The 17,017-nt window shown below is 41.6% G+C and overlaps 1 protein-coding gene across 2 annotated transcripts in view; it reads left to right on the top strand.

Annotated features, from left to right (window-relative positions):
* The first annotated feature begins 15,276 nt into the window (after window positions 1-15,276).
* The window catches only part of LOC144320103 (uncharacterized), a 51,293-nt gene continuing 49,552 nt past the window's right edge, over window positions 15,277-17,017 (top strand). Inside the window, exon 1 of one of the 2 annotated variants that reach the window (XR_013385687.1) lies at window positions 15,277-15,362. Coding sequence is in view for 1 of the 2 variants with exons in the window: in XM_077908458.1 (XP_077764584.1) it covers window positions 15,348-15,362 (15 nt within the window). In the remaining variant the exon portion in view is untranslated. The remainder of the gene's footprint in view (window positions 15,363-17,017) is intronic. The other variant, XM_077908458.1, reaches the window with a different exon arrangement.

The following is a 17,017-nucleotide window of genomic DNA, read 5'->3' as shown; positions in this document are numbered from 1 at the left end:
TTGTGTATGGTGTTGCACCTATACACTGTCCTGGCCCAAAAATTAGGAAGGAAGAGAGACAGAATATTCAAATTGTGTGAATATTTAGAAAGATAAAAATGGATCTATTGTGGGGCTCCTGGGTGGCGTGGTTGGTTGAGGGAATGACTCTTGATTTCTGCTCGGGTCATGATCTCAGGGTCATGGGATCAAGCCCTACAACAGGCTCTGTGCTCAGCAGTGAGTCTGTTTGAGATTCTCTCCATCTCACTCTACCCCCACCCACCTCCTCGGCTCTCCCTCCCTCTCTTTCAATTATATAAATAAATCTTTTTTTTTTTTTAATGGATCTATTGCTACAACCTCAGGGCCTGAGAAAACTTTCATGCTGATTTGTTCTGCTTCTTTTAAAAAATGCCTCATTATAGCAGCAAATGGGACATCATAAGCTCTTTCTATTATTAGCAAGACATAGAACGCTTTCCTGAAGAAATACAAAGAAATATCACATACTTCTATCGCTCACAGTGTTTTTAGGAGTCAACTTTCTTTGGAGGAAGATGTCTTCTTATTTTGAGTGACAACTCAGAATTATACCAACAAATACTACCGTTCACTTCAGCAACTGAACAGATGGGTACTGAGATCCACCAACTGGAAAATCAAAAAGACTAAGACCACCCAAATTTCTCTGTGATTTTTTTGTTTGTTTGAGTTTGTTTATTTTTTATTTTGTTACTATTATTATTTGTTGTTGTTAACCTGAATTTAGAAGTCCTCAACAAAAAAAAGTGTATTTAAAAAAAAACAATACTGTTCCTGGATAATTGATCCTATTTTAACTTAGCCAATAGCTGCAATGTTATTTAGAAATAATAATTTTATTCAAATTCTAGTTTGAATGAACAATCTTTGAAAACAGACTGGATATTGAAAAGTAAGAGTTGTGATTTAGACTTTGTCAAGGAAAATATTCTGGAGGAGTCCATGTTTTGCTTACTCAAAACAATTAAGGAAGAGTGATATTCCAGTTTGAAAGGAGTTACACTTTGACCTAATCTCATCCTTTCTGATACATTTGAAAAATTCAGCTGATTAGATAATAGTTTTAATTAAGGTAGAGGCTAAGTTGCTTTCACAAAAGAACCTGAAAAACAGTGTCTTAAGGAAGGTAGTTTTAGGGAGAATATTCCCAAATGGTGGGAAAGTTCTACACCACCTGGTCTTTAGGAACCCATCTTGTTGGTCTGCCATCCTTTAGAGCATTGTCCTTGTCTGTATAGTCAAAGCTGGCTTTGATTAATCAAAGCATGGACATGGTCACATACATGCCCCAGCTTATGATAACAGGGAAGAGAGATGCACAGGGACACATGGCTTGTCTTTAAAGTTGGAGATTCCTGAAGTCGTACACATCCCATCGCCTGAACTGAGTCCTGTGGCCATATTCAGTTGCAAGGGAGGCCGAAAATGTAGTCTCTAGCTCGACATCCAGTTGTCTAGTTTAAACTCTAGTGCTGGGGAAGGAAGGGAGAAAAGATTTTGACAGAAAACCAAGAGTTTCCTGATCTTTGTGAGACACGTGATAGAAACATTACAATACTGAACGTGGAAGCGCTAGCTTCCAAAGGCAGGACTTAGGACTCAAACAATGGTAAAACTGTGCTAAAGATCATATTGCAGAATAAGGGAAATAGAATGCATTCTATTCCAAATGGATATTTTTGGGGAGAAGCAGTAATGCAGAAAGATAGTAAAAGGCCCAGAGCTTAAATAAACACATTTGAATAAGAGGTGATGTGTTGCAAGACAAATGAAAATCAGTTGATTTACCAGGCCTCTATCCAAATGAAAATAAGGTCACCCCTGATTCTGCAAAGTTCATATAGGAAAGGGAAAGAATTCTAATTAGGATTAAGAACATTATCTCTCTCCAAATGTCTGCAAGCATAGAATACCGGTTCTGTCTATGGCTATACCTATAATTTTGCAATATGACTTTTTTTTTAAAGGAGGAGACAATTTGGTAAACTGATAACTAATTTAGATAATGCTAATTGTATTGGGTGGAAGATGATTAGGAGAGTTATAAAAGAAACCTCAAGTGTGCTCTGCATGGGATATTATTGAAAACATGAATATTGTGTAAAGCTGTTCTCCCTTCCACAAAAGAGAGATGATTCCTGGATGGGCTTGTATTATACAAAATCAGAAAAGGTGGAGCTGGGGGCAGGAGTGGAGGGCATAGTGGTTATGCTGATTTTCACATACTTTGGAATCTCTCCTTAATTCCAGTCTGTGAATGGCACCTGTGCATATGCTCACGCATGACTTAACTGTATAACATCATTACCTGGCTTTATAATCACAAAACATACTTTGCATGTGGATTACCAGTACAAATTTACTTCCTTCTCAGTTAAATGCAAATCACTTTGGTTTTTAAGTAAACTCTCTCTATTTATGTATGCACAGAACTTGCTGCCTTGGAACATTATGGAACTTATGTATCCCTTCCTATGGGATGGTTGCCATCATTGAATCAGGTTTCGGAGAGTTCATCAAATAGCTGTTGCCCATTTTAAGTAAACATAGTGTGCATACCTACACTAGCATGGTGTCCTGTATAAAGCCTGTTTAGTGCTATTTGGGGTCATCATGGTTTCTTCACGCCATATGGTAGTCAACAGGAAAGATACAGTGACTATCCCATCAGCAATCAAGCAAAAGGCATGCAGCAAACATCCTTCCTCTTCTGTATTACAAGTTCAAGCAACCCCTCTGGGCTTGTTATTTTCTGTCTTTCCCCTCACCATCTGCTGATTCATCCTCCACTCTTCTTGGCCTTGCTTTGCGCCATGGGAGGACAACCCTTGTGGACCACATCTCCTGAGTTCCCTTGCTGGTGGACTTATGATTAGATTTGGCCAATATTGGGAAATCAGAGGGTGAATATAAATGTTTGGGGTCAGTCTTCCTGACTCCTTCCTTCCTTCCACGCTCTATTTCAGGCAACATCTGGTTCTCTCCATGACCACAGCTTCCACTGGGTGATTCTCCTTTGCATTTTGTCCCTCATTGTGGTCCACTAACCTGATCTCTTCCCTTTGTCCCTTCAGTTTAGGGGTAGAAACGGGTTCCTACTATATTAGTTCCTGGGTACCTCATCACCTGTCGTTTGTTCCTCAACACAACTCACACCTCCACAAGTAATACTTTCTTAGAGTTTCTTCATTTGAACCACTTGGGGTGAATTCTTTTCCCTGCCACAACCATGGCAAGGAAGGTAGCTGATAAGCCTTTGTGTTGATCTACATTCAACAAACTCTGGAGAGAGTAATCCATGCCTACATTGTCTAGTTTGCTTCCTTTATTTTTCTCTTGAACTCATTCCAGCAAGTCATTGCCCTTGTCAAAGTCACCGATGTTAATAATGATAATCCATTGGTCAGTTCCCAGCCCTCATCTTATTTGATCTTTCATAGCATTGGATACAACTGTTCATTCTCTCTTCAATGTCTCAAAAACATTGAAGTTTTTTCTTCACTTGGCTTTCTGGACATCATGTTCTACCAACTTTCCTAACACTTAATTAGCCAGTCTTTCTCAGTCTCCTTTACTGGTTTCTCCTTGTGACAGAGCCTAGATAGCTGCTTACCAAACATGCTTTCTATTTTTCATGAGCATTTTGTTAGACTGCATTTCTGAATCTCCTTTGTAATTTAGAAAGGCCACAGGTACCACTTCTTGGTGTGATCCTAAAATCTTCTCATGCACCATCTTCCACATTCTTTCCCCTTCTCCTTGCATGATACAGATGTTCATAATGACCTTGGAAACCATGTGAAGACAGAAGAGCCACAAAATGGAAGGAGAACCAACCAGAACACACATTTTGGACTTTATGTGAGAAGTATACTCCTATTAAGTTTGAACCATTCTTATTTTCTGGTTTTGTTTGTTAGAACAGGTAAAATTACCTGGACCAATCTCTTATCTCCTTTCTCCCTCAACACCATGCTCAGGACTCAGTCCTTAGATCTCTTCTCTTCCTGTGCTTTCTATTATGATTTCATCCAGCCTCGTACCTCCAGCCTTTCATATTTTTGTCAGCTTCATCCTTCCAGTTGTTCAGACTAAAAACCCTTCTTGAACCCCACCTGATCAGTCAATGAATCTCATTGGCTCTACCTTCAAAATATATCCAGAGCTGCCTGAGTGGCTCAGTTGGTTAATCATCTAACTCTTGATTCAGCTCAGGTCATGATCTCAGGGTCATGAGATCGAGCCCCAGGTGGGGCTCCACACTCAGCAGGAAGTCTGTTTGGGATTCTCTCTCCCTCCCCCCTCCGCCTCCTCTATAAACAAACAAACAAACAAATATTAAAAATATATCCAATGTCTGTCCCCATCTCACTATCTCCACAGAGATCATGCTGGTCTACCAGCTGCACCTGGAATGTTGCAAGAACCTCTTACTGGTCACCCCACTTCTGCTCTTGCCTTTTCCTGTCTGTCCTAAAGCTAGTCAACAAAATGACTCAGTTAGAATGAAAGTCAGATAGTATCACTCCTCTTCCCAAAACCTTTTGGCTTTGCATCCCACTTTCTAAAAACACAGGAGTTTTACAATGGCTTACAAGTCCTTGCATGAAGTGCCCATTCCTTCTTGAACTTCATTTCCTATACTCTCCATCTCAATGTTCCTGCCATGCTGGACTCCTCATAGCCGCTTTTTCACAGTCCCTCCATGCAGCCTCTTTTCTTTCTGTTTCTTCCCTCAGATGGTCCCAGGGCCTCCACCCATTATCTTCTGGACTCACATATCACCTTGTCAGTGAGGTTTCCATAACCACCCATTTAAGTTGCACCCATCCCCTCATGCTCACTTCTCTCCTTTCCTATCCAGTCTTTGGCCACAACAGTTATCATCATCATGCTTACAATTCATTTGATTAAATTGTCTTATTTCTTTGGTCTTCCCTCCCTAGGATTTAGCTCAATGCAGGCAGGGATTTTTGTTTGTTTTGCTCTGTGCTGTATTTCAGCTCCCAGGACAGGCCGGCACACACCAGAGTGTTCAAGAAATGCTGATGGAATGAATGAATGAATTTTCCGCACTTCTTTTAAACCAGACAGGAGTATCTAAGTTTTAAAGTGCTTCTTAAAAACCAGACTGTAAGTGAAAGAAAGCAAGGACAATAAGAGCAGGAAAGAGAAAGACAGGGATGGCTTTAACAGAAAATACTCTGCACCATTACCAACCAGCATTTTCACAGCCCTCAAAATTGAATCCATCCCAATAATCATGCTGACAGAGCCATTCGTAGAAGATTGGGGTCTTATGACCAGCATTCCAAGAACCCATGGCAAGCAGGCACTCAAAGCTAGTGCTGTTAGATTTAACATAAAATATACTAAACCAAGTGTGTTTTTATCTTAATAATATTACCAAGTGGTTATAATTTTAACATGTTTTAAAACATATTTAGATTTCTCTTTGTAAAAATTCTGTATATGTAATTTGGAAAATGTAGAAAAGAATAAAGGAAAAAAGAGCGAAAGAGAAAGAAAGTTGGAAAGGGAGGAACAGCCATAGTCACAAAGACATATATAGTTAACATACTGATGCATGGCCTCCCATCTTTTTTCTTTACATTTGTATTTAGCAATCTATCTCCTCAATGTGGGGCTCAAACTCACCACCCTGAGATCAGGAGCCCCATGCTTTATGGACTGAGCCCGCCAGATGCCCCTTTTTTCTTAACGTTAAAAGGAAGTCATCTTTGAATGACCTTAATAAACTGAATACATTAGCATGAACCTCAGTGCACATAACATCAATCACTTATCAGATGCTGAAGCAGGGCTGCCCTTGTTCCGTGCTGCACACACTTGGTGATCGGTTCGCATGATCATAATTATCCTGTCATCAGCAGCATTTAATGACAGACAGGGCCATTCAGACGTTATAAACAGCCCTGTGTGCAGATTCAGTTACCCGTTTTTCCCAACGCAAAACAGCAATTCCATTTCTGTAGCAGGAAGGCAACATTTTTGAGTGAGAAACCAGGAGAGATTAAAAATGGTTTTGGCCTTGCCTGTGAGTAATGATGTCAAATGATGTAGCGGGGTAATTATTGTGAAGACTTAATTCCTGTGTCATCAGGTATTTCTAGATATACAAAGCATTCTACTGATTAAACAGCATTCAAGGTGACTAAACATTCACCGTGATTGACAGTTTACAGCTCGGACTAAAACGATTAAATAACATTAGAAAGTGGCAGGTGACTTCTTTCCCCTCAGGGCATTGTGCCCTGTGAGGAGACGATGGAAACTTCTAATAATATTGCTAACAAGAAAGTTCTGCACTGTTTGCTTGCAGCAGTCATATCCTGAGAAGGAATGCAAATCCTGTTATGCATCTTTTTCATCTTGGGGAGGCGGCAGTGGCTATCAAAGTTTGTAGAAGGTAAAGGAAAGTATACCTCTCTTGAGATTGAAAATGCCCTGAAGCATGTCCAACTTCTAGGGGCAGATGATGTTTCAGAGCTGTTGGCCAAGAGCAATTTGTTTTATATCCGCTACATTCCTTCTCCGAAATAGAGCCAAGATGATCCCAGATTCAGTGATTCGGAATTTCAGGTAACTGACATTGCTTCCCTATAAGAGGTCCCCTGTAGCCGAGCCTTCGGTTACATCACATGATTCCTAATTACATATCTATGCATGCCTTACCTCTTTTTTCTTTCTAGGAGGTTCAGAAGAGATTTTTTTTTTTTTTTGCCATCTCCTCTTTAAGCTGGATCATACTACTTCCTACAAAATCATAATCATAAAACCCTACATGCTTGTGGTTCTTTGAACTTTAGGAAATATTTCTTTTTCTCTCCTTTATCTCATGGGAATGATGGTACTGACCCATGAGGTTATGGTGAGAGCCAGATGAAAGAGGGCATGGGAGGCAATTAGCACAGTGCTGGCCCACAGCGTTTGCCAAATAATTGTAAACTGTTTTAATAAACTAATTTACTGTATTTCATCCTCACAATAGCTGCATAAAATAGATAAAGTAAGCAGTATTATTTTGTGTGTAATGGGTGCCTTTGAATCCAAGGCGCAAAGGCTGAAAAGTTTAGGCTTTCCTAAACTCAAGAGATTTTTAGGGACCTGAATCAAAATTAGAATCCAAGTCTGCTGGCTTCCAACCTTACGTTTGTTCCCTAGAGTCTCCTGAGCACATCATTGCTCTGGGGTGAGAGATGGGCCTCAGTCTTGCTCTGGGGTGAGGGATGGGTCTCAAGTCTCCACGTTCCCTCTCCCTTTTGACACCATGACCATCGCTAATGTCCCCAGCTGTCCTCCTTTTAGCTCCGTTAGTGCCCATCCCACAGCTTTTCCATTAAGACTGTGTTCTATGCTCATTAAGAGCATAAGCTTTGCTTCCCAACAGGCCTGGGTTTGAATCCTGGTCCTGAGTCTTAATAGTTGTGTATAAAATGTACATAGATTTGTTGTGAAGATTAAAGAAAGTAAGACATTGCCTACATAGGACCTGGTGCATGGAAAGCACATTACAAATTTTCGTTGCTAGTATGATGATTGCCACATAAACTCCAGAGCTACACTGCTGTACCTGCTGCCATAGCCACGTCTCCACACCAGCTGTCTCTTTGGGCTCCGGCCAACCTGGCTCATGGCCTCAATACTCCACTGAAACTACTGCTTTCCTTGTCAATAGATGCCTCCTTCTGACCAATCGAAGTCCTCTCTCCTGCTTGGGGCACTGCGGACTCATCCCTCTCCACTGCATGCTCTGCAGTCTTGGCATCGGTGTCCCCCACCCAGTGATTTTCCTCAGACATGGCTCTCCCCTCTTCTCATGGCACCACTTCCCCCATCCCACTCTTTTGAGCTCTGCCTATACCTGCAGACAAAGTCTTGGACTTACTACCCTTTTCTTCAACTGTACCCTACAAAGACTGTGGTTTTATTTACCTCTCCATATTTGTCACCTTGTATTCACCATCTCTGCTGCTAGAACAATTAGTTTATTCCCATATTATATATATATATATATATTGCATGTATGATTTCTTTTCTGTATCTCTAAAGGCTTGGTGAGAACACTTGAAGGAATGTGATTAACATTGCTGGCCGGAAGCTAAAGAGGAAATGCCTAAACATCATCTGCATCTTCTTAACTACTCTTCACAAATCTTTAGAGGTGCAATGGTGGAACCCCCAGAATGGTCTCCTCCTTTCAGTGAGGGTGTCCAGTAGCAGTATGAGTGAGTAGCTCTCTCACCCCCTCCTTCCCATGCAAGGTCCTAGCAATGTCTTAAAACTTTAGGAATTTCTGAAGAAACAAGGCATATCTTCCAATACTGGTATCCCATTTGGAGTCTCATTAAGGTGACAGATTAAGCTTATAAATGCTCTGGCCCTGTTGGGTACCCTTGGAACAAGTGGGCTCAGGCATCCTGTTTGAATAACTGCCTCTGCTGCCACTATGTCCACACACAGGAAATAGTTACTAGAACCTGCTTTATACAATCACATGGTGCTGAAAACCCCTCTGAAGTCCCGAAATATCCCCCCATCCTGCTAGTCTCCTTCACACCCGTGTGCCACTATGTGTCCCGCTAAACAATTGTCACTGCTCCATCACGTGTCATTGATTAGGGTGTTGTCATTGCTCCCGTTGTTCTGGACACCTGTCACAAAGACAAGGATATGGCAAAACTATGGCCATTGACATTAAGGGAAAGAAATTTGGGGGTATGGGATGGGAATTCTGAAGCCTCTTTCTTCTTTCCCAGTTTGGTGCCTGGAGAGACCCTAAGTATGGTATAGACATGCATGTCAGTGCCCTTTTACATAGAAAATAGGAAATGAATTCCAAACAATACTGGAAACAGCTGACCCTTTTAGCACAATGCTTAAATATGCTAGTGCTGAGCCAAGGCAGCATGTGCAGAGTAAATATTTTAATCCCTAATTAATCACTTTGGTTAGATTGGTAAAACACAAGTCTAATGAAAATAATTTGAAATTTCCTTCATGAATAATTGCCTTGTTCGGGGAATTGTGGGAAGAGTCAACTGACCGACCCTTCCATTCTTACTCAGCTGTACAGCTCTGAGACTTAATTTGTGTCCTTCAACCTCGTCCAGTCACCGTCATGAGATTAGAAATACCTCTCGTGCAGTTTAGCAGCAACTATGCAATATGACAGTTAAGTCAGCAGAGAGGTAGAAACCCAAGCAACTCCTTGCTCTCTCGCCGTGGCGCTCGCAGTACCCTGTTGAGGGGCGAGCGTCTTCGCAGCTCTGCATTCTTTTATTAGGTTGTGAGCATGATGGATAGCTCCAGGTTATTGAACTGTTCATGTTCCTTTTTAATTAAAAACTTGAATAATAAAGTGCCCAGGGTTTGGGCATTTACAAAGGGGAGAGAAAGAATTTTCCAACTCTGAGTGCTGATGAATGCTATTCTGATTAGCTCTGTGCCACCAGATTTAATTACTTCTTTGAGTAAATCAAATTTTTCTTACAGAGCAATGTTCCTGGTTGTGCAAGGACCAAAGGTTAAGCCACCTTACTAGTTACCTGTTCAGACATGTTGGAACCTGTTAGATGTGGGATGCGAGCATGCTCTATTCCGTCCTTATTCTCTCTTGCCTGCCTGCCTGTTCTCCTTAGCTTCCTTCCCAGTGTTCCTCAACCCCCTTCCAGCAATGCACGTATTGCTTATCTGGTTGGAATGTCACTAGGAGTGATGACTGGCAGCGTGCCCTATGGCTGGTGCACTCTGGCTCACACTGCAATCATTGCTAAAAATTGCCCGGTCCACCAGTCGGTTTGGCCAGTTCTGTGGACTGTCAAGGTCCACCTGGTGGACCATCTGCCACCTCTCCCTGGAGGTTTCTCCTCTCTTTTGTTCTCCAGTCTGGTCCTCCTCCTCAATCTTGCTCTTTTATTTGGGAGATTCAAATATTTGGGGGAATTTTTCTTTTGCTTCTCAGTAAACAGGAGGACACGATGTTCTTAAGTTGCTGGAATGCATGTGGATAATAGCACCTTAACTCTTTGCTGTCCTGCAGTTGCCTTGCAAAAGGGCCAATCACTGGCTGAAGAAGCCTGGCTATAAAGCGGAAAAATGCCCTTCAAATGGAAGCATAGAAGCAGGCAACTTGTAACCCAGGTGATAATTGAACCAAATTTTGGATCAGATTTGGTGTCTCTATTCAAAACAGAATGAACCCCATTCCATGCCAAAAGGGCTACGCAAGCCCTCCCATTTTACAGGCTCAGAGGTATAGAGAATTTGAAGCCAAATCGTTGGTTTTTGATATATTTTCTCCATTGTGGACATGTAGTGGAATAACTGTGCATCCAACAGCAAGATATATAGTTAAGCATGACTGGTCGAATGTACTGTTGTCCTAATGATCATCTTTTTTTAAAAAAAAATAGCTCTAAAGAATTCCTCCCCAGAGCTCCTGCTGCCAGACCTCTGAATCAAAGACTTGCCAGCAACAAGTCTAACGCAGAGGGAAATGGCAGAAAGCAGATCCTGGGCTGCTAAAGGCCAACTTCGACTTCTTTGTCATTGTGCCCAGGTTGGGTCCTGCTGATGACATCTATAGAGCGCTTGCTCTTCCTCACCAGGAGATGTGTGCTAGGAAAGGAGCAAGAGTGATTGCTCACTCTTCCAGTGCTCACCTCTGCAGCTGGATGGCCCCTTCATTCCAGCCACATTACCCTGTGCAAGGTTTCTCCATAAAGCAGATCCAGAACTGGTAGTGGAGTCGTCTGTCCACACTTTTGCTTTTCTGACTTAAATAAGTCAAGTCAGGGCGCTCATAGACTCCATAGTATGAATACAAAAATGTACTTTGTGGTTGTCTGACTCTGTACTTCTAGAGTCATTGGGTAGGATTTGAACTATGGTAGTGCCCCCCCTTGCAACTTAATCCTACACTGAAACATGTTCAATCCGTTACCTGAGAGTCTTCATTTATAAGTGTTACATTCCTTCGGTAATGTTCAGTGAGAACCCACAAGTACTGTGCTTGGCACTGCCCTAATTAAATGTAGCCCCTGCCCTATTCAAATTTTTCTTAATACCACAATTTAATTCCTTCTTCCTGCCTCTTCGGCTATTTTGAGATCTACTATTCAGTCACCATTCGCTTGGCCATTCATATATTTCTGTCTTCCCTCCAACATTGTTTACTTTAAAGACCTCTGATGGCTGAACTAGGAAATGCAGTGAAACAGACTACACTGGACCATTTCTCAGGGATGGATGTGGATATATGAGCAGATGGATGGATGGATAAAAAATAGATAGTTATAGGTACATAGCACAGAAACATTAAATTGGAATAAACTTAAGAGGTTCTAGAATCCTTCTCCCATAGACATTCACAGATTTAAGTGATTTGCTCAGGGTTACGGCTGTTTTTGAGTTGAGACTAGAAAACTGATCTCTGACTCGTATTCATTGATTTTTCCAACACAATGATTCTTATAATCCATATAATTCAGGGTCTGTGTTTTAATTAGTTCTACAACATGGCCAATAAGTAGGAAATGGGTGAACTATCAAGAAGATTCAAAAATTTTAATAATAATAACAATAAAGTATGTATTACATACTGATTATAGCATGCCCAGAATATATTCACAAAACGTTGGAATTTTCATTGCTATTTCCTTGGGAGACCTATTCCCACCAATATTCCAGAACTTCACTGTCATCAACACTGGAGAGATCACAAACCTTTCTGTCTCTTCTGCTACCCTGTTTGAATTACTTTGGTGGTACTTCTTCATCAGCTGAGTGTGCATATTGAGGCTAAATACCTACCTGGCCCAGCACCAGAGCTGCCTACTGGACTAGACAAACTCTGGGTCAGAGTTTGGAGGTCAAGAGGTGGGTCTCTCTTGTCGTCCCCTCACCGTCTCATAATGATACTTCCAGAAAGAACACAGATCTTCCTCTTTTCATAAAGGTTACTATAAAGTTTCCAGAAATAAACCCATCAAACCAGAAGCAAACAAGACTTGCTTTTTGTGGCAGGAATCTCACTCACAGAAGATTCCTTTTTCTTTATTCAAATCTTAAAGTCGGTTTCTTACTGATTTGATGCTTACTTTTTGTCAATACTTTATTGGTAAAAATCAATATTTTCATTTATTAACCTGTTTAAAAAATACAGCCATGGGTTCTGAAAAGAATCACATATTGAAAACCTCAAATACTATGGGTCTGGGAGATCTGACTGCCAGTAACAAAATGAAGCACACAGCTCAGACACTTAAGGCATGTACCCCACTATTCTTTGGTTGTTTGAGGTGCAGTCGAGGAAGGATATGGTCAAAGTCAGGGGGGAATTTGGAGTAAGGACTGAGGAACAGGGGTCGATCACATGGCCAGGGGTAGGGTGGGGGCTGGGGAGGTTGAAGACTACTCTTTAAAGTTAATCTCCTCAGATATGTCACCACTACAGAAAATGGTGAAACTCAGCTTCTTTATCCTCAGAGCTGCTGCTGGTGGAGCTGGCCTCAGGGGCTTTCCCATCCCAGTCCCATAGGTATCCCCTCCGGTCCATGACAGTGCCCTTGAGAATGTAATTTCATTTGGAAAGGTCTGAGGAGGGGAAAGCTGCACCCCTGCACTTGTCTTACCCTCAGTGCAAAGTGCATTTATAGGGAGGCAGGCTTGCACTCAATCAATATGAATAAGAACATTTTAACAATTAGTGAAGATCAGTCAGCTGAGGCGTACAATGAGCTTGCTGGCATTGGAAGTAAGAGGCTTACAGACTATCTTTCAAGGATTCGGAAAGGGGGTTCCTGTTTTGAATGGGAAGTTGGATTAGGAGACTTGAACATTCGTATAACCGAAAGGGTTGTGACTCCCTGAATATTTTTGCTGTAACATAACTCCATGTCATAGGTTTATAAATATTACCTAATTCCACTTCCAAATGGGCTCATTAGTGTATACAAAGGCTGATGGCAAGGCCAGGATAGACCACTGCTTTGGGATTGGGTTTCAGGGGCCCCAGGAAGTCTCCACTGATTGCAAACGCACACAATAACAGCCTCATTCCTTTGCTGAAGGCTGTGTCCCCTGGTCAAAGGCAGCCAATCTGGGAGAAGCGATGAACGGTTTCCAGACATCTCGTACAGACATACTGAGGTGTGAGGATTGTAGAGTGTGTGCTTAAGAGAACAAGCAGAAATAATAATAATGCCCATCTATAGAGTTGCTCTGAGAATGAAGTGATCACACACATAAAATTCTTAGGCCAGCCCTGCCTGGCTTCCTGAGTTTCTGTTTTGATTCATAAAGCCCAGATTGAAAGTTTTGAGAACTCAGTTGCCTATCAACTTGCCAGACTCGAAATGCATAGGAGCACCCACCAGTTTTTTCAGTCTGTAAGTTTTTCCCCTCCTACGTAAAAAAAAGGTCCAGAGAGAACCAAAGCCCCCCGCTCTCCGCCCCCCCCCCCCACCACGTTTACCATGAGGGCATAATATATTTCCTGGAAAATAGTCCACAGATTTTAATTAAGTTCTTCTTAAAGACCAATGAACCCAGAGGGCTCCTACAAAGGAGGAGAAGCAACCTGCTTGGTGGCAGATATTTCCCCCGCTTTCAGAGGGGAGTCAGGGTGAGCATCTAGACTTTCTCTTCCTAGTGTCTGGGGCTCTGTCCTGGTATGGACGAGGTTCTTGAAGCCTCCTTCTGTAGTTGTTTCACTGACATGGGACAGCCTTACTGTCCCTATGCCCCCTCCCCCTGCCCCCCTCCCCCCTCCCATGTGTGGTTTAAAAATTAATTTAGAGTACATGAGATCAACGGAACAAGGGCATTAGACAGTGTCCCCCAGAAATGGACCTCTTGTACTCCAAAAATGTTCTTAGAAACACATGTGAGTTTCTTTGCTCTCAAATTAAGGAGGATTAAAGCAGCCAGACAGTTGTTGCTCAGTTCCTTTGGATCATGTGGCCAAGGCTGAAAGCCTTAAGTTGCTGGCATGAGCCTAAGTCAGTTGCCTGATCTCCAAATTAATTTTTGAATTAAATGATTGTCCCCCCCCCTTTTTTTCCTTCTAATTGAGACTTCCATTGAAAAATGCTTAGCAAACAGTTGGAAAACCCCAGAACAAAAGGCTGTTGTGAAGTAATGAAATGGAGGTCATTGGAAACAGTTTTAGGTTAGCACCAGAGATGCAATTAAATCTTTTTTAATCATATTTTTATTAACTATAAAAATGTTTAAAAGTAAATTATAAGCACTGCAGTTAGAACCTAAAGAATGGTTAGAAAGAGCTTAGATCACTTCATAGTTTGCTTATATGAGCTTTACCCAGAGACTCAGAGTAAACACTCTAAGGCAGTGTAGCTTCATGTTTAATTTTAAAACAACAGTGATGTTATCTAACAGATCTTAAACGATGTCTTAATGACCAAACACTTGTAACATGTTTCTGTTAGGTAAAATAAAAAGATTTTATAATCCAAAAATGAAAAAAATCCACAGTGAAGACAGACAAGTGTTTGAAAAAGGAAGTTGTATTCTGAAAGTAAAGGTTTATTAAAAAAAAAAAAAAAAGACAGAATGCTAACTTTCAGGTTGTGCAAAAATTTCAATTGTGCCAAGGGCTTAAATTCGAAATATCCCGTGGAAACTTTGCACTGAAAAAAATATGTATACAGTATTGTGTACTTATGCATATTTCAAAATCTTAAAAAGTCAACTTGACCAATAAAAACAGTCTGAAAGCCAATAATTATCAGCTAACAATGAAATAAAGTTTATCCAACCAAATTTATTTAGGCCAGCCATCTTTTATCAGACCCATGCTAAGACTGTGTGTCAAGAGTTTAGAGCTTTACGGTTTTTTATCCCTGAAGACTTTCTGGATTGAGAAAGGCTCAGGAATCTGCGTGAACAAATTGTTTCTGACTTAGGTGCTGGAAGGGCTTCCTGTGGCTTCAGTGAGTTGTAAGAAACTTCTCAGAGCTCTTCGAATATGGTTGTCGCGCCCATGTAGGGTTGAATCATAACACCTTTATTAAAGGAGGGTCATGGGTGGGGGTGGGGAAAGTCCTTAAAAAAGCAAGTAAAAGCCAGCTGCTACCTAGACTGGGCTCTTTCAAGTTTCTTTAATCGTGGGTTTTAAAATGTTGACTACAGACTCCTTTGTGATGAACTTACATGCAAACTCTAATAGATCCTTCATGGTTAACCACACTGGAGCTCTGTTTCTGCAGGTCCGGCTGCAAGGCAGGATTCTGTACCCGCTGTCTCTGCTTGCAGAGGATGATACAAGAGAATCCAGGATGGCTGAAGAGACGGTAAGAGAGTACCTGTTTGCTCCAGATGAGTTTGCTAGTGTCTTGACCTTCATTCATTTATTCAAAATTATTCACCGTGCACCTATTACTTGCCTGGCACTGTTCTAGATGCTGCGGGTACATTAGTGAACAAATCAGACAAAAATCCTACCCTCCTGGAGTTTACATTCTAGAAGGAGGGGGGAGAACCGACAATTAGTGAATAAGTATGTTGTAAATGCTATGGAGGAAAGTAAAGCAGGAAAAGAGAGGGAGGGAGAGGCAATTTTGAATCAGAAAGTCAAGGAAGGCTCACTGAGAAGTGAATCTTCAGCAAAAGAGTGTGGGAGGCATCCCTGTAGACATCCAGGGTGAGAGCCATCCAGACAGAGGGAAAGACCAATGCAAAATCCCTGTGGCAGGTGTGTCTACTATGTCCCCACAGGTGGCACGAAGGGATCAGAATCCAAAGATGTCTCAGTGGGCCAACCCAAGCAAGACGGAGTTTAACAGGGGTGGACAATGGGAAAGTGGTCATAGATGAGGTTAGATACAGAGAGGCTCATTTGTAATAGGTCTTAGAGACTGCTGTGAGGACATTTTCAGGACCCCCCGAGAAAGAACAAAGATTGCTCAACCACTATTGTATATCTAAGAGATAAAATCGAAAATGGAAGAGGAGTAAAAAGCCTAGAGATGGGAAGTGTCTGATGTTTAGAAGGTAGAAACAGTTGGATTCTGTAAATTATAGACCAGGAGTTGGGTTTTATTTTTTTTCACTGGATCTTATTTTATTTTTTTACTTTTCAGGTTTTTAAATTTCAGTTAGTGCCTGGGTGGCTCAGACAGTTAAACTTCTGCCTTAGGTTCAGGTCATGATCTCAGGGTCCTGGGATAGAGCCTCAGGTTGGCTCCTTGCTCAGCGGGGAGTTTGCTTCTCTCTCTCCCTCTGCTTCCTCTCCCCGCTCATGCTGCTCATACTCTGTCTCTCTCAAATAAACAAAGTCTGTTTGGTTTTTTTCCCTTTTGACCTGGAACTTGTTCTAAGTCATCTTGGCCTTTTCTCATTAACATGGCAAGTGATGCATCGTGAACTCTGAACAGGTTCACAACTTCATGTAAGGCAACATCTGTTATCAGATCACAGCTCAGAACTAGTACATCTGTCTTAAGTTTTGGATATATTTGGTGCAGAGAATCTGCAGTCCCCTTGTCAGCTTCATCAGGAATACACACAATATCTAGCTTCATTTTCATCTTGAATTCTGCTGATAAAGCCTTTTGGACATCCCTGGTTGTAATGACAATGACTTCTTCAAATCCAACACGCTCAAGCAGGTTCAATGGGTACCAAATTAAAGGTTTGTTCCCAACTAGAAGCAGAGGTTTGGGAATGCTGGAAGTCAGGTCTGTCATTCGAGATCCCCCTCCAACTGCCATCACTACTGCTTGGAATTCCATTTTCGCACACTGTTCTCAACTCCCGGCATACCACCAGGAGTTGGTTTTTAATGTAAAGGGTCAGAAAGTAAGTAATTTAGGCTTTTTAGGCCATCTGGTTTTTTTCACAGCAGCTCTGCTCTGCCCTTGTTGCATGAAAGCAGCCACAGACATTACATAAATGAACATGTGTTCAATAAGACTTTATTTACAATAACAGACAATGGGCAGCATTG

Source organism: Canis aureus, chromosome 9 (genome assembly GCF_053574225.1).
Source record: "Canis aureus isolate CA01 chromosome 9, VMU_Caureus_v.1.0, whole genome shotgun sequence".
NCBI lineage: Eukaryota > Metazoa > Chordata > Mammalia > Carnivora > Canidae > Canis > Canis aureus.
Note: the sequence above shows the minus strand (reverse complement) of the source record. Positions and strands in the feature narration are given on the sequence as shown.